General features: G+C 35.5%; 1 protein-coding gene across 1 annotated transcript in view; it reads left to right on the forward strand.

Moving 5' to 3' along the window:
• TRDN (triadin) overlaps positions 1-23,712 on the forward strand; it is a 216,100-nt gene that overhangs the window by 178,886 nt on the left and 13,502 nt on the right. Inside the window, exons 29-38 of the mRNA XM_088161865.1 lie at positions 4,341-4,367; positions 5,453-5,500; positions 9,270-9,314; positions 9,872-9,889; positions 11,544-11,591; positions 12,453-12,473; positions 16,521-16,547; positions 17,583-17,618; positions 17,823-17,867; positions 18,793-18,828. Coding sequence (XP_088017991.1) covers positions 4,341-4,367; positions 5,453-5,500; positions 9,270-9,314; positions 9,872-9,889; positions 11,544-11,591; positions 12,453-12,473; positions 16,521-16,547; positions 17,583-17,618; positions 17,823-17,867; positions 18,793-18,828 — 351 coding nt within the window. The remainder of the gene's footprint in view (positions 1-4,340; positions 4,368-5,452; positions 5,501-9,269; positions 9,315-9,871; positions 9,890-11,543; positions 11,592-12,452; positions 12,474-16,520; positions 16,548-17,582; positions 17,619-17,822; positions 17,868-18,792; positions 18,829-23,712) is intronic.

Here is a 23,712-nt window from a genome sequence, read left to right on the forward strand (position 1 = left end):
GTAAAATGGATGTTGTGGGGAATTAAGAGATCCTGTGAGGACAAGGTTCATGCAGCCTGCTCTGTATTTTAATCGGATACCAACCTCCCCTATCATGCCACCACCACACACTTGCTTTCTTTACTTTGACTCAGCCACGGGGTAACTCTTGGTCATACTCTGCCAAGGCAATTTTTTAACGTAGAGCAAAGGTCAAGATGAGCACAAGCTATTCTCTTTTTAGGAATTCTGCTGCAGCTAATCTGGTTTTTGAGTCACTTTTTTAGACATATGCTCAGTAGACTGGCTTTGCAACACAGTCTGCCAGCTGCTCATGTAGCCAGAAGAACTTGAGTAAGACTGATATGACAGCCAGATATGCAGATCAGGTCTGCCAATCTAAAAAAATTATGTGTACATTTGACTTCTCCTTTGAATGACAAAGAATCCAGACAATAACTTCACAAATGTAGGGAACTGCTCCTTAACAGAGTGGTAAGTCCTAAAATCCCCTTTTTTCTGAACTTATTATCTGAGACATGTAAGGAATATATTTTATTCTGTTTGACTTCTTTATAATATAGTTGCTTCAAAGTTTGAAAAACTTTGACCTAAAACTAGACCAAAAACTGTCTTATTTAAATTATGCAAATGATGTGATCTCTTAAATTCTTGAAAATTAAATTTGGAAGTAATAATGTCCGCTGATTTTTCCGAAGGACAAATAGTTTGTCTGTAGTTCAGGGAAAATGAATTCATATTAAATAGGGAAATCAAATTGTACCTTTGTCATGATGCATAAACTGGAAGGTATACATTTCAAATTTTGATAATTCCATTAGAAGATTCCTGTTGATCTTGATCTCTCTTGGCCTGTAATGCTGTTAATGATTAACATTATGTGTGTGTTGTGTATTCATGCAATTTCCAAAACATGGTAAAGAATCTCTGTGCTCTCTTTAATGGGAAATAAACCAGGTTCTTACATGTCTAAGTGGAAAGTAGATTTCTTATTTATAATACACCTGTAACTATCTAATTGAAAATAATATTTCCCAGCTACAGCATGTGTTATTATTCTGTTTTTCTTAACTAAAACAAGTACTTCTGGCATTGGTTTTATTTCCTGCACAGCATATTATTTTCTTACAGAATGTGCACACTCACAAATGTATTTCTTGTCTGAATAGTAAACAACTGTTAGCCAGATGGAAAATAGACATGTTATAATCAAAAAGCACATTCTGCTTTTAGCCTTACCAATTTATGGTTCAATAAAATGCAGGATTTAATTTCTGAAGCCATATCAGAATCTATTTTACAAAAATATGCCATATATAATTAATACCCTTGCAGCCTTCAGAATAGCAGTCAAGTAAAAAAAAAAGTTAAGTGAAAACCAGCAAGATGGAGGCCTGTTTTCCAAGTTTAATTTAGAATGGCAGAAAATACATTTCAAATTTTTGCTGAGAGTATAACCAGATAATTTCATTGATCCAGTTCTTATGTAGCTTCAAATACTTCATCAAAAATCCAACTGTTTGCATTCAATTCAAATTGGACCTTGTTCCTTCTCTAGTACAGTTTAAGTGTTAAACAAATGAGAATAAAACACTTACTTAGGACTGAATTTTCTAACATTGTGAGCAATAATGTTAGACCAATAATTGAAAAAAAAAATTTTTTACTCAGTAGGTAGTCCTGTTAGCTAATGACGTCAGAACTACTTGAAATGAGACCAAGAGTTGATTTAGCCCTCTCACCGTCAGTGGCCAAAACATAAAATGTTTGTTTGTACTTTCAGTGCACGATACTACATGAACTGTGTGAGATTCCCAGAGCTGCAGAACACAGCCTTTAATTTCTCACCATTTAGGCTAAATAACATATGTCATTAAACATTTTGCAAAGTCTGACCTGGACTATCATCTTGCTTTTCCCTAAGTAGAATAAAAATCAAGGTACCCATGTCATAGATAATTATGATACTGTAAAAATTAATCTAATGGTCTTGGGATTTAATTTTTTAACTTTCTGCTTAGTCTATAAGTCATTTGAGTTGCATTTTTTCATGAGATAATGGCATACAAGAAGGATACATTAATATTGAATGGACTGAAATCACAGTTAGCAAAACGTGAAGGTTTATTTTTATGGCTCAAATGCCATTTCAGAATTTCACCTTGGTGTTTTGTTTGGCTTTTTTTATAGAAAAGATATAGATAGGTTTTAGAATAACCAACACTCTAGAGACTTTTAACTTTAGAATATCCTCATTATTTCATCAAAATATCTCTAAGTGTTTTGCCAGAAATAAGAAAGTTGGCCTTTTAGGCAAAGCACAGATAGCAGTAATCTCAGTGCTCAATCTGTCTTGATGCTGACATTATACAAGTTTGTCTAATTAATGCCTCCACAGAAAAGATGGAAAAGGACAACAGCGATATTTTCACAAATTTCAGGAACCAGACTTTAACTGAGTTCCTATTGTTTAAAACATTCTCTGTGAATGATATTTACCAGCATAAAAAAGGGGGGAAAAAGACTGTACTGTAAAAACTGTACTGACTTCACTGGAAAGTTAAGTAATGGTTTTGTTTTGATTTTAGGCAGATCTTAGATAAGGATGTTATTAGAAAAGCTTGCTTGTAAAATGTGTTAGGCAGTGTCAGTAGAGAGTCTTTAAATTAACATTGTTCATATGTAGCCTAGCTCTGATTATTTTGGGTGATTACTGAGTTATATGACACAATATCCTGTATTAGTTATGTAAGTCATTATACTAGGCCCTGGTATAATGTTCAGATTTGATTTAAATATTTGCTTTGAAGTTCCTTTTTGTAAATTGAAATTCATTTTACCTGAGCATATCTCACTATGTATTTTGACGCAATTAAAAATTTATTTCCTCTACAAATTTCCGACATATTTCATGGAAACTCAATTACAATAGAATTTGCTTCAGCTTATGATGGTTAGGGAACTACTTTTTTGGTTGATTTTGGCATGTTAAATGAGCCTAAATTTACAAAAAGGTTGACTTACAGACATAAAAATAACAAATGTAGCTTTGTCATTAGACCTTTTCCCTTTGATTTCTGATTTCTAATTCCTCACTTCAGAAAAAGCATGTACTCTTACTTTGTATCTTTATTTTTTATTACCCACAAAAATTTTCAGGCATTTGGGGTTTTTTTACTTTGTTCTGTATACTATATCCAATTGCTGTCTCCTTAAATGCACAACAACAACTTGGATTAGAGACTGGATACAAAATGGAAGTGGATTTTATACTGCAGGGGAAACAAGTGAAACAGAAACCCACATGCACAGGAGTTTTTGTCCCAAGTGGAAGCTGGGGAGCTCAGGAGCTCAGTGAGTCACAGCCTGGGAGCTCACAGCAGCAATTTTATTGCTTGTGCTGCTGGGGCTGCAAAGGCAGCTCATCCCCTGCCCTGCCACATCTCTCTGTGGGATTTCTCTCTCTCTCACAGAAGACATGCAGGTGGCAGAGCCTTTTTTCTCTTGAAAACAACAGCTGCATAGCAAAAGTCAAGAAGAAAAATCCAGCTGGAGGGCTAGGTCTTGACATTTTGCTTCCTTCTGTAGAACCAATAATGGCATTGGGTAGAGCTGCCAAGCTCTCTGTGTCTGAGGAATGTTGTCTTAACATCCATGGAAAGTATTCACTTGGTTTTCAGTTTTATCTCATCTGGGATTTTTTTTTTTCTGAAAAAATGCAGAAAATTAAATGGTACAAAGTTTAGAAGTTGCAGCACTGAAATCTTTTTGTTTAGAAGTGGCCTAATGAAGTTAATGAACATTTTCAAATGTCTTTCTGCTTCTTGGAATATCACTGAATCCATCTGAAATTTACTGGCCTCAAAGAGCAAGTGCAATTGTCAGGGACTCTCATCTTTAGACTGCCCTAGGTGTTATTTCCTCACTCCTGCTAAAATTAATTTTCTGTCTTTGTGTAGTAGAGACCTTATGGTCTGAATTTTCCGTGTCTCTTAGTGGGCAATAAGTAATGTAAGCACCTTTGTTAGCCAGGTGGTTTCCCTAGGTCTGGTATATGGTCATTATTCAGTGAGGGTGATTCAGCCCTCAGAAGAGGTGAAGAGCATTCCAGGGGTGTTTGTACCAAATTTTGTCTAAATTAGGAATTCAGAGCACCTGTGTTCCTTGGCTAAGAGTCCCATTTATGCATCTGGGGTGGACAGTGTGAGAAAATGTAACTGTTGAACACTTCAATACAGATTTCATTGAAATTTTGTGTGTCTTTAATGTCATTAAGAAATTAACTAAATTCTGCACCACAGCTACAACAATATTAAAATATGCTTTTTTTTTTCTTCTAGCTACCTCAGAGAACCCTCATGAACACAGTAAGTACCAAGGCCATATAGAATATTGTTATTTTAACTTTCAGAAGGAAGGTATTTCCTTATTTTTACAAAGTTTTAGCAGCTTGAAGTGGAATTCATCCACACAAACTCACGCAACGTTTTGACTTATGAAACTGGTTTTCAACAACTCGCTCAGTAATGCAGGACCAAGTGTGTTTCACAGGTTCCAGTTTGCGTGGAAACCATTTTCCAATTCAGCTGAGACCCACCTATGTCTTTTGTCTCCATGGCAGCTTTGCACTGGGAGACAATCGAGGGAGCCACAGATGGGGGAGAGTCTGTGCAATTCTCTGGCCAGGCCTCTGGTTCAAGTTTTAGAGATTTATTTATTGATATGCTGCAATGCTGACCTGCTGCATAGCTTAGACATCAGAGCTACAAGTCCGAATTAAACATATTTCTAAAATTCCCCTGGATTATTTTCTGTCTCATGATGTTGGGATTTAAATAGCAGGCTTTTTTCAAATGGCACAAAATTGCATACACTTCATACTATAGTACAGACTAATGTCCATTATTGTTAGTGCTTCACATTATATTTATGGGATCCCCACTAGCTAAAATGAAGAAAATTAGCTCTAGTACAGCCAAATCCAGGACACAGAGCAACATGGAAACCTTTTTTTTTCTTTTCCTTTATTCAGGATACTGAAGATTTATTTGTCATTCTGTACGAGAAAACCCCACTTCTGTTGTAACAAAAACTCTCTTCATTTCGATATTAAACATCAAGGAGAAATTTTCTTTACAGAAGATCAGTGGTAGCAATCACAATATAAGAAGCAATTAACAACTTTAGAAATTCTATTATATTTCTAAAAATACACAGAAAATAATTAAACCATATTAAAAAGTTAAAAAAGACTTTTCATTATTTTAATTTTATAGGGGAAAAGAAAGTTAAACATTTTTTCTTGAGAAGTATAGAGAAATTGAAAAATTCTTCTCCGGTCTAGCTGGAATATGTAATGCAAAGTCATATTTTAAAAATATAATGAGAATATTTTATTTTTAAAATCTTCCAAAAAATTAAAGAGCCTTCTAATATTTCTTCTTATTTTCAGAGCATGAACGTGCTAAACGTGAAAAAGCTGTCTCTCAGACTAAGCCAGGTAGGTTTGGTAAAGTAACCTCCACTTACACCAGCTCTTCTTAATAAGGATATGTGTGGTCTGCAAAACTTGGAGACTTCTTTGAGCTGGGTACAGGTATTTTGTTTTGTGCCATTGGTTTTTTTCAATGTCTTGGAGAGAAACAAAAATGAGAGTGAAATTTAACTAAAAGGATTCAGCTGTCACAGTTTTTGACTGTTCTTATGACTTTTCTCACTGATGTACTAAAAAGTATTAGCAAAACCCATTTTCCAGGGTGTGAGGAAGGAGTGCTTTAATGCCCTGCACTACATCAAAGAGATATACTGGGAATTAACCCTTCTCAACCTTTTGAGTGAGTGTGGTCCCCCCAGAAAGGAGCAGTTACAATCTCATTAAGTACACACTCAGCAGTAGAGTCAGCCTCCCCTTCCTGAAACTCAATATTAGCAGGAGCTGAACTAAGAATAGCAATACTATTCCTGGACTGACTGTGCACTCAAGTAAACCATAAATGGCTGCAATGAGCAGGACAAAGGGTCCCTCTTTCAAACCGGGGCTCTGCCCTAATCATGTTTTTTGAGGAGGAAGGCACTCAAGGATCCACAGTTGGGTCTGGTGTGAATTAACAAGACTAAGAAGGCAACCTCACAGAAAACTCAGATATTTATGCTCAGCTTACATCACTCCTGAGTGGTTTACCAGTCCGCACTCAAGAGGCAGTGGAGACTGGAAAGCAAGTATGCACATCCCGTTGACCTTTGCTGGCAGTTCTGCTGCTTGAACTTCACATTGAAATGAAGTGCTCATGAATAAGTGACTAAATAAACCATTTAAGCCTTATGTGTTCAATGATATGCAAGCAGGCTTTATTTAATTACTTTTTCCTCTATTTTTTTCAAGAAATCAATTTATCCTATGTATTTAGTACTTTTCTCATTCATTTTTATAATGTACAATATTCCACCTTGTAAGTTAAGTACTTTCATACTTTTCATACATTTTGAGGTTTCCTGGAAGCCTTGAGGATCTGATTTAGTGACGATGTATTGGTTTTGAGTCAACGTGGAAAAATTATTTCTCTCTTCATCTTTCTAAGACACATAGGCCAAGCTTTTTATTTAACTCATTGATCACTTTTTGTGTATCAGCAGCTAGCAGAATGCTTCAGGAATTAGGTGAGTTCAACCAAGACAGGAATGTCCTAGTGAGGAAGCTGAGCTTGGTGGTCACAGTGGTGAACAGAAAGTGGGTTGCTTGGATGGATGACATGACCACTCACCTCTCCTGCTAAATAAAATCAGTCCTGCTGCACAATTAGCCCCATCTCATCCACATAGCAGCAGGAAAATAAATTTCCTTGGTAAGGCATTCTCAAACATCAGAGCACTGTGTCACAAGCCAGTATATTGGACTGATTAGGATTTTACTCTAGCATAATACAGTACACTCCAGACCCCAAGCCCTTGGAATTTAAGTGCTTGAAGGGGGAAAAAAAATAGGAAAATGCTTGCTAAATTTCCTTTAGCATAAAATCTCAATTCTCAGGTGATTAATGGCTGCATTGGAGAACAGTGGCTGTTTTGAGTTTCACTTGATGACTAGAAGTATTAATCTGCAGGCACTGGTGGTAATGGTGCTTCTGCCTGCTGTGTGCCAATGAGTGCTCTTGAGTTAGCAGCTTGAATTATAAAAGCTTCATTCTATACAAAACAGTGGTCTCCTTTTTCACCTTGATCCAGTGCAACTTCAAACCATTTTTCCTATGCCTCCTGTCATCAGACTTAGAATATCACATGACTGAAATGCTATGTAATTTCAGAAAATATATTGATCCCGTAGGGAAAAGTTTAAATTAAAGAGCATTTTGTGTGCATCAGGGAAAGTAAGTAAAGCCAGGGAATTCATTCCTGATGTAATTCTCCTGATGTAAAACTGCCTGCAATACACAGAGATATGTTTACAGCCTTACTTTTTCCATTTAAATTAGGTACATCAGGGAAAAGATTAATATTAATACTTGTAGTGCTGCAAAACTGGAGCCCTGCAGAGCAAATAAATTCTCTTCAATGAAAGATTTCAGAACTTTAAACTTTGGGCTTACTTAAAATAAGTATTTTCTTTTAAATATTCATGAAAATTATTTTTTACTCTTTATACCTTTATGAAGTCCTCAAAATTGTTTGTTTTTTTATTTGCAAGACTCCTCATGATATGGAAAACAAAAAATACACGAAAAATTAGAAATATTACTTATGTTCTTGGCAAAATAATATGTATTATCCTCATCATATGTTTTTCTCTGCTTTTCTTCATACTGAATGTGGTAAACAGAACAATTTTATGAAGCTTCCTGATGTCTTAAAGTTTATTCCTTTATAGAGATTATTCTCCTTAAATCTGGATATTCTACTCCTTCACTTTTCTCTCTGTCATGGGCTAGAATTTCAGAGAAAAAGCCAAGCAGCCACCACCTATAATTCTGGCAGGGATTGCATCAGAGTGTACTAATTTTCTTTCAGAAGCAGACCAAATAAGCAAGAGATGGGGACCAAGAGATATCTGCCCAACTTGGTCTTCACCCAGTCATTGTAATCTTCAATCTGATGCCTTCCAGAGGTCTTAGTGGAAAGGAAGGGACCAGAAGCTGGTGGCTGCAAACTGCTTTCAGCTAGAGGAATGGCAAATACCATCTGAATGTGTTTTAGGGTACTTAAGAAGAATTTAGTAATGTATGCGATTGTTGAAAGGTAGAGGTTAGGAGAGGGACTTGAATTCAATTATGGGAAAATGCATAAGATGGAGCAGATCTATGAAAGGATGAGGTAGAGTGAATTTAAAATCAACCAAACTGGGCAGAGTAGAAATTTAGTTTAAAAAAAGACTGGATTTGTCACTTAGTGCCCTGGTTTATTTGAGGTGTTAGGGCAGAGGTTGGACTCAATGATCTTTAAAGTCTCTTCCAACCTAGTGATTCTGTGAAACCTGAACATAAACATCCCAGTTTCCACCTGACTGGGACATTGGGAAGGTAAAACAAGCCCCACTTGATTAGAAAGTGTAGTCCCACCAATTTACTTGGAGAAGAGGAAATTCAGGTCTGGTGGCTGATGTCACCATGGGTCCACATCATCTGAGAATTGTGCTGAGCAAATCCACTGGCAGCTCAAAAGCATTTCCATGCAGATTTTCCATGAGATTAGCAGAAGTTGAAGGTTGCTCCAGGGTCTTGTGGCAGATGTCCAGCTAGGTCTAGGTAGGCTTATCCAGTAGCAGGTGGTATGGACTGACATTCAGACTGTCCTATGTCCCTCTGTGAGCTACTACTTGCTTGGGTGTCTCCATATCTTTTTCATCCTCGGAGTGTATGGATACTTCCACCCATGTTTGTGGTTGGGCAGTATCTAAACAGAAGTTCTTAGTGTTGTGTAACACCAAACAGTTGGGCTTAGACACCCAGGAAGGTGCTGTTGGCACAGGTGTAATGGGTGCAGGAATAGGATGGTTTCCACCTGAGTGCCTGCCTGAAAGATGCTGAAGGGTATGTGGCTGTTTTCCAGCAGCTGAGACATTAGGCTCAGTAATTTACTTTTTCCATCAGTATCATCTCACCATGCAATCAGAACTCATAATGCCTGCATGCTGTTTTACAGTGCTATAATGGGATAGTGATGCTGAAGACATGCATTTATTTTGTCATTGTAAACCATATGCATAATATCACCTATAGAAATATTTTTCCAATTATATGCTAGCATATTGTGATTTTAATGCTGCTTTCACAATACAGAGGAGAAAATGAAACAACAAAAGACAACTCCCACTGAGAAGTCAGGTAAGAATAAGTGATTCTCTCCTGATTTATGGAGGGGGCTGGAGGATATTAAACACTATTCAGGACTTCATCTAGTGTAGTATATTTGCATTGCAATATTTTTTTACAGTATTTTGAAATATGTAACTGATAACAAAGCAAAACCGACAGGGTGGCAATTGCAGCTTTTGTTCTACTAAGAATTGTCTTTCCAAAGATGAAGACAGGTCAAGGCCTTTCAGCTCCTTAGCTGCTTGTTCCAGCCTCTCATTAGCCAGAGATGGACTGATGAAATGAGGTGTAGCAGTAAATCAGATCTCTGAAAAGATCCCAGCCATGAGGATAAATTACCAGATAGGTTAGGACTTTGAATCAGTCTTATGGAGAAGATGTTTTTGAGACTAAACTCTATTTCTTTGGGTCTTATCTGTGATTAAGTCCTTATAGTTTTTTTTATGTAATGCTGACAGGAAAAAAATCAAGTAATAATGAGTGTTCTAGAAGCTAGAAAAAAAGAGTATATTTTCTCTTCTTTCTGTATCTAACTATTACAGTTTAACCTCTTTTGTCTTTTGTAGCCCAGGCAAAGCCAGCAAGTATGTGATTCTTGCCTTAATCAGAAAAATTCCTGTAAAATTGTTGGATATGTGTCTTTTTTTGCTTTTACATAAGGAAACATGCCCTAGGCAATTTCTAGTTTTGCTTAGATTTGTAGTATCTTTATCACCATGTCTTCCATTCCTTTCATTTAACATACTGTCTTGTCATTGCTATTTAAAAGTCCATTTGGCATAACCAATTGCTTCAGTGCAGGAATAAATTCATTCTACGCTTCCCATATCAACAAAAATTCATATATGAGTTATAAATCTTCTAAAAATTACTATAAAAATTACCTGGGTTGAATAAATGTTCCTGCTAAGTTAAAAAAAAGAAAAAATGAAATTAATTTAATATAACTGCATCCTGAATTCTTCTCAGTCAAAAAGAACTCAAGAAAGAGTCCATACCTTAACTTACCATACAGCCTGCTTGTTGATTTTCTATACCTTTCACACCTTCCGAATGCAAATTAAACTACAATAATGATAATTCAAACTGTCAATTAATTCCGCAAATAATTTAATGATCAAAAAAAGTTCAGATATGGGAAACGAATCACTCTTCACTGAACCAATTTTTCACTCATGCTTCATAAGTGTTTCCCATTTGAAATTCCATATGATGTCGTCATCTCAGCGTTTCTCAACTTGTCTCCCCACGTGAAATCACACTTACTAGTAGTTCAATTATACATCTGAGTAGCAGAATGGCTGAGGCATATTGCCCTTTTTTCAGAGGCCATTCACATTTTCAGCACTTTCCACTTTCCAGCATGCTTTTGGGTCTTCATTTCTCAAAAGGAAAGTGATGCACAGTCCTTAAGCTGTGGGAAACATCACCTGGAAACAAAGCCAACAGAGCTGCCCATTGATTCCACAACCCTAAAATGTCTTTTGGCCCCAGTTTCCATTGCATAGCTGCTACTGTGCTATGAGATCTGCGGGGTGGGTTTTTTTCTAAGTCTGACTTTTGTTTGCTAGACCTATTTAAAAAAAAAAAAAAGAAAAGCTTCTTCAACTTTTCTGTTTCCCACAACATAGCATAAATTATATTTTTTCAGTAATAATAATGAAGTAGAAGGATGGGAGGAGGGGTAGGGAAGCAGGCATGTGGAGATGAGATGCATTTTCCACACCTAAATGTAATTTATTCATATGTAATAGTATGTGTCCAAGACTTTGGGAATTCAGCTCAAGTATATCTGAATCAAGAATATAGGATGAGTGAAGATTGCTGAGTTTACTCTGCACTCTCCTTTCCAATAATAAAAATTGAAAACAGATAAAAATTACTTTGAAAATTATAGGAGCCCTACTAACCTATTTCTTCCTTAAGACACATGCAAGCCTCTTAGTAGCAGTAATAGTAGCTATATTTGTGAAGCTATGTGCAGTACTAATGAACTTTGCTATTTTGTGGCAGATCCCTCAGTGGATAATCTTTTAATAGTCATTCATTTGTGGGTTTCTTTTTCAAAATAACAGCATGAAACAAGGGAAAGGAAATGTTTAATCCCAAAACACATACATGCAATCTTTCTTACTAAAAAAAAAAATAGAAACAAAGCAAACACACAAAAACCCCACCAGTGCACTTGTAACTTAGAAACATTATGGCAATATTGTTATGCTGTTGTTTTTTGTCTAGAGCATGAAGCAGTCAGACATGAAAAAAATGTTCCCCTTACAAAACCAGGTAAGCACTCCTGCATTTTATTTTGCATGTTTATTTTGAAAATATTATTTAAGGAAATAGTGAAATACAATTGCATATGACAAATGTCAAAACCATGGTCCTGTGATCTATTTTGATGTATAGAATGGCCCTGACATGCTGTAACACAGACTAAATAGCACAGTACATATTTGTAATGCTGGTTGTCCTTTTAAGATATAGATATATGTATCTATCAAAGGTCAAATTTCTGCTTCTGTAATTCCATTGATGTCAAAGGCATATGCCAGCAAATTATTGGAACTGCTTTCTGAAACTGCTTACTTTAAATGGCTCCAATTTTGCCTAATTATTTGTGGAGATGTGCCTTTTATTTGGACTTCACAACACAGTTAGCCCCCCAGGATGAGCAATACTTTAATTTTCACCCATTGTAGGTATTATATGATATATTATTCAGATTTTGATCTTGCACTATCCATCATCTGTGGTAAATGTCTACGATATCATATTCATGCACAGTCTCATTTGCACAAGACAGCAAAATTGATGCTGGTATAGGAAGGAGCATTGTTCAGTTTCACTGTGGACTATCATCAGGGGTTTAAAAAATGCCTGCTCCATGCTTCTTCATGAAAGGAAATCAGCAGAGTTACAATTTTTATTGTTAATATTAGTCATTCTTACAATTATAGTCTGTAAATCAGAACACCCCTACTACTATTATTCACTATTAGATTGTTATTAATTACTGTGAGATTAGTAAAAATATGTTTCGATATGTGGAAACATATAGAACAAATAAAGCCATTCTCTGCCATAACAATATTATGCTGAACTTGACTGTTTTGACCATTTTTCTTTCCTCTTTTTACTTCTCAGTCAAACCGAAAACCACTGCAAGTACGTGTAATGACTTATTTCTTATGGAATAGAAACCTTCTTTTCAGATGCATGTTCTCTCAATTTGAATTTTTGCAATTTTGTCATGTTAGATAATGCTATTTTCTTGCTTATAATACCGATACTCTTGTATTCTGTCTGCTTACTAACAGCCAAATACAACAAAATCAAGCACATTTATAATGCAATATTGTGAAGCTGCAAGATTCAACAGATTCATTCTGTTTCCAATTTTTACTCCCTAGAAAATGATGTAAATTACACTGGTAGCAAAACTGATATTCTGGTGGTTTTAGATGTATAATTTATATTTATGCAAATTTATTGTTTATTGAAAATAGCGTGTAGTATAACTGAATAAGTCAACCTTTCCCTTACTTCTTTTACCATTTGGAAATTGCTTACATCTTTTATTCACTAAGCATATTGTTGGCCTTGTTCCAATGAAAGCTTTCTTTAATAAAAAACCTAAATTAAATTAAATAAGAGAAAGGGATATTTCCAGTTTAGATTAGTTTTAAGGAGGATTCAAGAGGAATTTTTCACGTTGCAAAAACTTCCACTGAAGTAATGGGATAATGCCCTTTTTAAGGTCGTTTTTAAGGCAGGCTTCTGAACAGATGAGGATTAGGATCTGTGCTTATTGTGGCAAGTCATTACACATTACAGTCTGCAAAGCATGGTCAGACAAGGATCAGAAGGCAGTGTTTGTACTGCATGCTTTGAATTTGAAAATGCTGCAGTATGGACTAGCACAGGTGAATTAGTTGTTGCCTCTCTAGCACAGGATCTGTGTTTTCTTTTTGGTGCTGTGCCTGGCACATCAAGACCAAACCATGTGTCATTCTGATGGAAAGCAAGCCGACGACAAGGCAAAGCAAAATGATTTGCTGAAATTTCCTAGACCAGTCACCTGTGCTAGGTGCTTAAAGTTAGAGGGGATGAATACTTACTCTTAAACACCTGTAGGAAAACAGTGTTACACTAAATCATGAGCATAAGGCATCTGAAATGTCCCTAGCTTGAAGGATCTCCTTCAGCCACAAACTGCAATGTTCCATTTTGAGTTATTATTGGAAAGTTATTACTTCCTGTGAAGCTATCCATGGGCTTATTTCCATTTTTGCCCGTATTTTAAGAAATTTTTGCTCTATTTAATTCTATTATTCACTTTTTTTAGTCTTTTTTTCACTGGATCTGTATACTGACATGTAATGTCATCTGCAATGATTTGTCTGAGAGATCCAGTGATGGCACTCACTACTGTTGGAGGCTCATCACAGATTTAAGTGACTAATTCCTTATGGTTTTATCCCAAAAATCACTGTCAACAATGCTTTTTTATCAAGAGCTTTATTACCCTGGTATATTGTGAATATAAGGAGTAGTCAGGATATTTTCCCTTGACCTTTGCAGGGGGATGTTTGTACCACATTCTGGAGCTTATATTCTGCTGCTTGAAATGATTATAAAGGTTAACAGTGCCTTTAGAAAAGCAACCAAAAAAAGAAAAAACAAAACAAAATTAAAAACAGAAAAGAAAAGAAAAGAAAAGAAAAGAAAAGAAAAGAAAAGAAAAGAAAAGAAAAGAAAAGAAAAGAAAAGAAAAGAAAAGAAAAGAAAAGAAAAGAAAAGAAAAGAAAAGAAAAGAAAAGAAAAGAAAAGAAAAGAAAAGAAAAGAAAAACAGTAACAAGCAGACCTACCTATGGTCATTTACAAAAGTAATTCTCTTTGCACTGTCCCTTTTTGAGCAAACTATCCTTGAATAGATCTAGCTTAAGATTTTAAACACCAGAGCTATCTATTTTAAATTGACTTTCTCCACTTAAAGGAGAACACTTAGTTGGATCACTGACTTCTTTATTTGTAGAGGACTATACAATTCAGCTTCATGTATTTCTTAGCCAGGTAGACAGTGTACTTACCATAACATGAACCCAGCTATCATGTAATTCAATATGAGATGTAGTAATGGACACAAAATACCCACTGATTTTGGAGTTCAGATCCAGTGGGAATGTAAATTAAATGAATATATTTATCCTGGGCTGAATTCATTCAGACATTGTATCTTCAGTCTTACTGTAAGAGCATATGTTTTAAGTTAGTAAAGAAGTCAGATCATTAGGGAATGCAGGTACAAACAGAAAGAGAAGGTTGAGTTTGAAATCTACCCAAATTAATGACACATACAATTTCTTGTTGCCATGATCTAACCTGGCAGGCGGGTATACACCACACAACCACTCACTCAATTTTAAAAGCAATTAGTAAATCATCTTAATTTTCACTATTTCTGTTTTAGTGTACAGGAGGGTCTTTGACAGACATTGACCATTGAATGTGCAAGGAAACAGAATTTACTCTCTGCATGCTGACTAAAAACTCACAAATTGTGAGACATTACCTTGAACAGAAAACAAAGCTCATGGCAGATCTTACACATGCAGGAATACTAAACTGTAGTTTGCAGTCAAGAGGAAAAACATGGCTGATATATTTGAAAAAGACCCTAAGAATTGACAAATTATATTCCCATTTGGGTTTATAATGAAAGTCCCATAATAGGAGTAATATGTTTCCCAATGTTCTTAAAGTGGAAGTTCGTTGATGCATTGAGAAGAGGGAATGGCCCTTACATTTCATGCAACAGAGGGTCAAAATCAACTGCCCTTTCAGGTTAACAGTCTCCTCATACCTGACTGTCTAAGGAAATAAATTAATCCTAAATTAGGGTACATGCACTTAACTGGGCCCATCCAGATCCCTCAGAGAGAGACTCCCTCAATTAAGAAGTAGGAGCAGGAACCTCTTTCCTATATTTAGTGCCTCAGAAAATAATCTTAGTTCTTTCCTCAGAAAACGAAAAACATATTAATTATTCCATGGGTCACAGTGCAGCAATGTATCAGCTCCCAGAAGCTATGAGCAAGAGCATAAGTAAAGAGGTAAATATTGAAGGACTTTAGCATGTTAGCATTTAATAGCAGCAAAACTGGCTTTTGCTGAATGCCCATGGTGCCTAAGCATTGAGCACTGACATTTACAGGTCTCCATATGAGCCAAGACTCCAGTGAAAGTTTCCTGGGATGTGTTAGGGGAAATGTTGCTTAATTTCTCAGTCTTCCTGTTGAAAAAAACATTGACCGAAACATTTTCACCTTGGTGTGAGCTCATGTTCATCTGAAGCCAAAACTCAGCAGGAGGAAAGTACAGAGATAACTCAATCAAAGGAATACCCTGAAATCTTTTGTGATCTTATTCCTTTTTTGTAATGCTCTAAGCTCTAGGAAAAGGAGCTTTATTTTGATAGCAAGGTCATTCTTTTTCTTTCAAATTTTGTTCTTATATAAAACTGGAACTAATGAAGTAGTGATGGGTAAAAAATTCTTGGATTCAAAATGACAATATTAATTTCTTTGATTTAAAAAGAGTGATGACGGCTTTACACCAGAGAATTTCTATCCTTTGGATTGACCAATTTTTATCAATTATTTTGGGTATTATAATAGCACAAGAATATATGCTTCTCTTGTGCTAGTTGGTGTGGAAAATCTCTCAAGAAATTTTATTCTTAAAAGGCAAGGCAAACTGCTAATATGGGAGAAATTTAGATAGGGGTCAGCTATTCAAGGTCAGTGTCAGTCTTTGGGAAGTGTGGACAATAGGAAAAGAGAGGTAACAAACGGAATACATTTTTTGGAAAATAGCATAGTCAGCTATAAGTTTGAAGACACACTTAAAAATAAGCATGTTTAAATATTTGCTTGCTGGAAATCTTGGATTGGCACAGTGTTTGCATTTGCAGGAATCATTGCATGCTGGATTATAGTACTTCAAAGAGTGAGACTCTTAGCTTTCAGTGTGAAAATCTACATATACGCCCATTGTTAAGGCACATTTGTTTGTAAATTAATACCCTGCAGAAAAGTTGCAGATGAAAGAGATCTATTTAAATACCCTGAAAAAACATGGTACTGAAATTCTTGTTCTTTTCCTTCCCTTCCCCGCCCCCTTTCTCTTCATTACTGGTTATTTTCCTGGAGAGCCGACAGCTGAAATCCCAACATCAGGTAAATATTACATTTTTCTAGTAAGCCTCATGGAAGGAGCCAATGAACATACCAGCGTTGATGAGTGCATGTTGTTCAGTGATAACATAAAGCAGCATGGGTGAAGTGACAGCATTGCAGCCACACAGGTCTCTGCCACAGGCTCTTCTTTTCATCTGGTTATGTGGACTTCACTTCTGCAGCACGTTTTGGTGAGCTAGACACGGTGAGCTAGATCCTCACTGAAAGAGCAGGTGTGCACCAGGTGACACGGGTGCCAGAGGACACTGAAGAAAGTGTTACTACAACTGGTTGGACGATGCAAAGTGCAAATGAGCCATTTGAAGGCAGCCAGCTATTTTTCTGCTGCAGTCAACAGGGGGAAACTGAATGAAATAGGCTCAGGTGCCTGAAGTGATATACATTTCTTAATTTCAACCTGCCTGGTTGAATGGAGTCACAGACCAAACGCTTTTGCAGCTGGGGAAAAAGGGTGCGGAAAAGGAAACAGCACATGCTCTAAGTGAATATAGACTAGAAAAAACACCCCTCAATAAAATAAATCACAATCTATTGCTGCAGGACTTCTGAATGGCAGTTCTAAAGGTCCATCTATCTCCATATCCTGGGAATTTTTGTTTGTTTATTTCTTTGAGATGCTTGAGATCACTCTGGGAAAGAGACTTAGAAGCAAGCAATAGACAGAGGACTTCCCTAGTGTATTTTGGCCACAAACAAATAGGTAAATCTGGCAGGAGTTAGGGAATTACAGAATTAAAATGCTAAATTCTTTATCAGGATTTTCTAAACTACTCTGCAACCAGCAATATTCAAACTATTCAGACAACTCTACACGAAGAACTGCTACTGCCACTAAGTGTAGCAGGCACTGTTGCAATATTACAGACATTGTAAACATGCCATGAGACACATTTACCACAGTAATTCTTCCAGGGAAATTACTGGGGAGAGAATCTTTGTGCAATGTGCTTATTGTAAAAGCCCTGCATTTCTGATGCCTGACACTTAATGTTATTTCTTTGCAAATCTTTCTAGCAGCAAAAAAACCAAAGACAACTAAGGAAAAAGAAGGTAGGAATTTACTCCATGTTTTCATACATATGTAGAAGATAACAATAAAAATAGCATGAGATTGCAAATTTGCATGTATTGCTGTTTGAGGCAACCCTTAAAATATCTGTGTTAATTCTCAAAGAATTGTACTTGAAAACTCTGGGTAAAATCTATTCAGAAGTCAGTTTACAGAACTTTAACTGTGCTACTTTTTCTTTGTAGAAAAAACAACTGAGAAGAAACAGCTGAAAGATGAAAAGACTAAAGGTAATAAAGGGATTAAAATCTCTGCAAACAGCAATAAAAATGCAAACATTCAGATTTGGGGGCTTTTATGGGATTGGAAAGAGGCTCTCTTTTAGTCTTTCTACACGCATGCTAGTAAGCCAAAATGATGAAATTGTACATAAATCCCCAGTAATTGAATGTCTGGTGCCTCCTTTGCATACGAGTATCAAGGATTACCTCAGTGCATCCAATCTGCAGCGGTGCCCTGCCTGTGACCCTCCCTGGCTGGCACAGCTGTGACCTGTCCAGCCCCCCAGCAGGATGAGCAGTTCCCTCTCAGTCTGCTCCCTACTGAGGTAGTGCAAAGTTCATCCCCATGGCTTTTCTGATGGCTCAGGTCACCAGCATCGTGCTGGAAAATAACAACACTGATAACAAGGAGCCCTTTTTTATACACAAGACAGACTTCATGATCACCCATATTCTGGCTAACATCCTGGACACAGCACTGCCTTGAATGTTTCCTCACAGTAATATGAAAATGGAGAAATGGTTTCTATTATACCTCTAAAGAGAATTAATAGCAATAAATTACAGTATTTTATTAGGTAAGTGATTGAAGACATGAATATCTCCTCTAAGTTAGTTAAATGCAATGACTCGTATATAAACTTTGCATATTGAAATCCAGAGCCTCAAAGGATAGCAGTGGCACTGGTGCAAGTTCACTAAACTACTGTCTAGAAGCAGTTTGCTTATATGGTTATACTGGACAGAAAAATTTATCTGTCTATCTAAAATTATGCACTAGGAGAGTTAGGCTTTAAAAAAAATCTGGTTATAGAAATTCCTGACAGACAATTCCAAGAAACAAACGTGTTTCTTATTGGAATTTCTTTCCATATTTTGACCTGAAACTGTAAATTAATTTATTATCTATGGGTTTTTTTATGTGTCCCACCAGTAAAAGAAGATCCAAGACATCAAAACGTGACATCAGGTACATGATTTTCCTTTATTGAAAAGGATTCAGGAAAGTTATGATTTGTTGTTTGCTTTTGTTGGGTTTGTTTGGGGTGTTTTGTTGTTGTTGGGGAGTTTTTTTGGTTTGTTTGTTTTTGTTGTTTTGTTGGGGGGTTTTGTGTTTTTTGTTTTGTTTTTTTTTTAAGGGAGATCACACTTATAATATTTTTACATTTCTAATTCAAGTCTATGGGACAAGATGTGAGACAAGCCAGGCAAATCAAATCCATAAATCTTGTTCCTGTGAAGAATGAATTGCTGAAATGGTATTGCTTTACCACCTTCCTAAATTTTTAAACATATATTCATCTGATTACCTTAAAAAACAAGAGGTCAATAGTTAATCTGGCAGTGCAGTATTTAAAACGAATATATTCTCCTCATAGAAAATCTTTTCTGTAACAAGGTCACACAGGGAGAAACATGTTCAGTTTTTCTTCTCTCACATTAATTATCTCCCATCACAGTCTGCCCCAACTCCACTCCAGCAAAAAGGGTGAATAAAGATGGGCATCTCAGGAGAAAATCTCCCTCCATTGTGTAATCATGTTTTTACTAGTTTACAGCAAAAGGAAATATATGTTCCAGATTCTTGACAAGTATAAATTAAATTAATAGCTATGACTTCAGGGGAACTGCATTATTTCATGACAGACAAGGATCAAATCTCACCTGAGGTCTAACTGGTTTACACAGAAAATATCTGCTATGTGTGAATATGGTTCCTCCTAACGCAACTTAAACTTAGTTAAACTAGTCTTAAACTACTGAGGAAAATATTTTACTTCTAATCATCCAGACTGTTTCCTTGTACATACCTTTTTGACCCCTTTACTGTAAGTAGAACGATTTAGAGTCCTGCAATCATGATATAAAATGGCAATATATGTATCTATTTATTTAGAAATATCTATTTATCCATATGTAGAAACTTTAAACCATAGAATAATAAAAAAGATACCTAAGTATAAAATAAGTGCAGAACAATCTGTTTTCAAGGAAGAGAAAATACAAATGAAGTGCTATGGTAAAATTTGCAATTGTTACCTTATGTATTATTATGAAAATATTTGCCTACATGGCTCACTTTGTTTTATAAGGGCAACTACATTTACGTAAAAGAACAGCTTTGCTTTTTTTCATTGCATTTTCTTTAAAAGGAACACAGAAATATGGAGTCAGATGTAGACTTTAATTCTTCTTGATTATTGTTATCAACTGACAGATACAGAAGGTAGAATACATGTCATCAAAAATGTATTGCTATTTAATTAACACAGAATTTTTATAGATCAGGAAGTGCTAATAATAATATATAACCAGTACATTAAACCAAAGATTTTGCCATGAAAGAATTCTCCTATGCATCAAAATCCCAAATTTAGTGTAAAACAAGAATGTACTAAAAATTTTCTCTCATTGGACTTTCCCCTGCCCACCACCCTCCTACAAAGTTTACATCATTCAAAAATCATGTTTCTGTGGCTTTCATTTACATTAATTATTATGATTGTTTAATTTAGTTTTACATTATCACTGGGCAATTATTCTTGACTGAATGTTTCTCAGATTATAAGCAGCTCTGTGCATGCAAAATCAGTTCTTCATAACTGCCTTTGCAGACAGAACTTAATAGTAAGTGTTTTCAAAATATTCTCTGCCCACTGAAAAGAATAGTTAGCTTTCAGACAATGGATGAAAGGCTTTCAGAAGAACATCAAAGTTACTCTTTTATGCATTTTGTTTTTAGGTATAAGTTACTCTTTTATGGATGTTGCTTTTAGGTATTTACTCAAATTGGGAATTTAAAAGTTTAGACCAAGTCCCAGGTCATGTGTACTTGAATTGCAACTTATTAACTTTTCCCTATTCTGTATGCAGATGAAGCCAGTGGTTTTTTTCCCAGTGCACTGACTACTAATTCTTTTTTCTGATAAATGGAAGTAGAAAAGGATTTACACATTCTGAGCTAATCTAAAACTTTAAATACTAAATCTTCATTCAGCCTTCAAAAGCTGAATAAAGTAGATTCCCATGTTCTTAGATTTTTCTCAGAACCCACCAGGAATTCTGGGAACTTCATTTTTATCTCTATCTTATAACAAATGTATTTGGAAGCACACAAAAGCAGGTTTTTTGACTCTTGGAATGAAATTTAAAGAGTGTACAAATTCAATTCTCTAGTGAGGATTATCTACCATACTCTTTATATGAGCATCTGTACACTTATACACTTTGTTGCTTGTTTCAAGGCTAATATCAGAGAAAGAAAATCTAAATTGATCAAAAGTTTTATTTATTCTAACTACCTTCCAACTGCCCTCTTGAATGAAAACTCTGGAACCAATGCATATTGCATTTATAATACAGTTAGTTGAAGGTGTTGACATTTTTACTGCCCACAGATGTGCAAGTGTGGCAGAGATAAAGAGAAGCTGTGTTGCAAGAGCATGAAAAGTGAGAATTAATGAAACTGATACTATTCTTATATGTTGTTGTTTTTTTTAATTAAAGTGTGGATTATTCTCAAGGTCAAGTGAAACCAAACCACACATTATAACTTCCTTGTAAATAGATGAGTCATAAATAGACTTACATAATTTGTTCATCCACCCTCAAGACTTACATAATTTGTGCATTTACCCTCATACATTATTAGACATTTGAAACTTTCTTTGACATGAGTGAAACTTTCTTTGATGTGGGAACTATTATAACTACTGTTTACTTAAAGAACTTGTGCTTCTGTGAAAACTGAAATTAACATTAAGCAGAGTTGGAACACTTCTTATATGAGCATACAATGCAAGAACTTTTATGGAATGAAAAGCTAGATTTTTAACCTGCTTCTGCAGTAGATAGAGGTTCTCAAATGCAATACCAATTCTCAAATATTTTCTAGCATAAAGAGCAATCATTTCATCATACTATCAATACATATTCAATGCTACTTATTAATCACTACAAGAAAACCTCAACAACTGCAGGGGCTGAATTCATTACATGTCTTGTAAGTGTGTGGAGATTGGTTTATTAGTGAGGTTGTTTCTATGCTTTGCACTTTCTGTCTAGTAATATATTTTCAAAAGCAAAGATGATTTCAAAAAAAAAGCAGAAAGTTTTATTTGATGTGAGGTTTGATATGACAGCCATTTGGGAAACTATGAAGATTTCATCAGTGCTAAGGGAACATAAACTTGTCAGCAGTGCAATGTATGAGATTTTTCCCATATATAATTATTTTGAAAGAGAATAAGACCACTTCACTTTTTCCTTGGCTCTAGAGCATTTGAAAACTTTTGAGTAAAATATGATCTTTTTCATTGTTTTGAAGTAGGAAGTTTTTTCAATGTCATTAAGCACAAACATTGTTAATATTCTATAATATAGAAGCATTGAACAACTTTTAAAAATATTGTGCAATAGTCAAAAGAGAAGGCAAGAACTTCATCTCTGCAATGCAGGTAGCTCTCACCTATAGACAGGTAATGAACTGCAGATACTATATTCTCTACTCTCCTTGCCACCCAGTCTCTGTGTCCCAGATGTATGATGGTTCTGATATACTCTCAGCAGTTCCTTCCAGAAATTCAAGCTGCATAAACTTATACTGAATAGAATTTTCTCACCGAAATTCAGCAATAAATCATTAATATTTATGTTGTCGTTTTCTGGACATAAGAAAGTCTGCTGTTTGCTAGAATATCATTAGAAGGAACTGACACTCTGAGAAGTTTCAGAATTTATTGTAAAAGACCTGTTCTCATTTATTTTCAAGACCTGTGTCTCTTTAGATTATTCTCACTAAGATTTTCTGGGGCGTTCATCACACTCCAGTACAAGAACTCAGCATTAGAGCAGGATGAAGTGGGCACTAAGACTGCCTGCAGGAGAGTCCATGTAGAACATCCTCCGTTCTGTGAATATACAGGAATGTCTCAACATTTCATGTTGGTCAGAATTGTGAGGACCAAGCCTGTGTATGTAGGTTTTCCAGCAAGTTGTTGTTAGTCATTCCATTATTCTGAAGTTGACTCTTTAGCAAATACCCGGAGAATAAATCTCACCAGGCTTGTCTAAATGAAGACCCGGAGGAACACTGCCCATTTAGAAGATGCATATGTTTAAAAGAGCACAGTTAAACCATGCTAAATGCTGGAGTGGTCATTTATTAAGAATTAAGGTGACCTTGATTTAAGTTAGTTTAACCTACTGTGAAATTTTCACCTGAGGCTGCTTTAATTCCAAATGAGCATATACAAAACATTTTATATGGACTAATTAGCCTCTTTTTAATTTACCTGGAATTAATCTTGCTGATTATTTCTGTGTAGAAAAGACATACAAGGGGGAAATTTCAGCCATATTTTGGTAACTAGGTAAAAAGTAAACATTAGGTTCTGTCCTGAAACTGACTAAATGTCACTGGAAATTTTCTAAAAGATTGTAATAAGTTTTGAAATTCAAAATCTGTAAAGACACACCAAAAGGAGAGCAAAATATCAGGATTTATGTTAATGGTGAGTTTATAAATAGCCTCTAATCACAGTGGCATTATACTTTAAATTATGAATTCCAGAGATTTTATTTAAATGCCCAAAGGTTTAAGTTCTAGCTATCTTTCAAAACAAAAAAACTTCACAGTGAGAATCTACAAGCACCTTGGGTTCATGTCGTTTCTTCTACAGGAGATTCTTAACATCTATCCCTAGCTCTAAATTAAATCTCTTTTTTTAAATTATTTTTTGCCATATTTGGTAATTTAATTACCTTGTCTAGATTAGTTTTCAATTGGAAATTACTAAGATTGAATCTCAATCATCTTTGCCTTATGACAAGAGTTATTTGGAATCAGTTTAAA

The sequence above is a fragment of the Sturnus vulgaris genome, chromosome 3, assembly GCF_052056855.1.
Source record: "Sturnus vulgaris isolate bStuVul1 chromosome 3, bStuVul1.hap1, whole genome shotgun sequence".
Classification (NCBI taxonomy): domain Eukaryota; kingdom Metazoa; phylum Chordata; class Aves; order Passeriformes; family Sturnidae; genus Sturnus; species Sturnus vulgaris.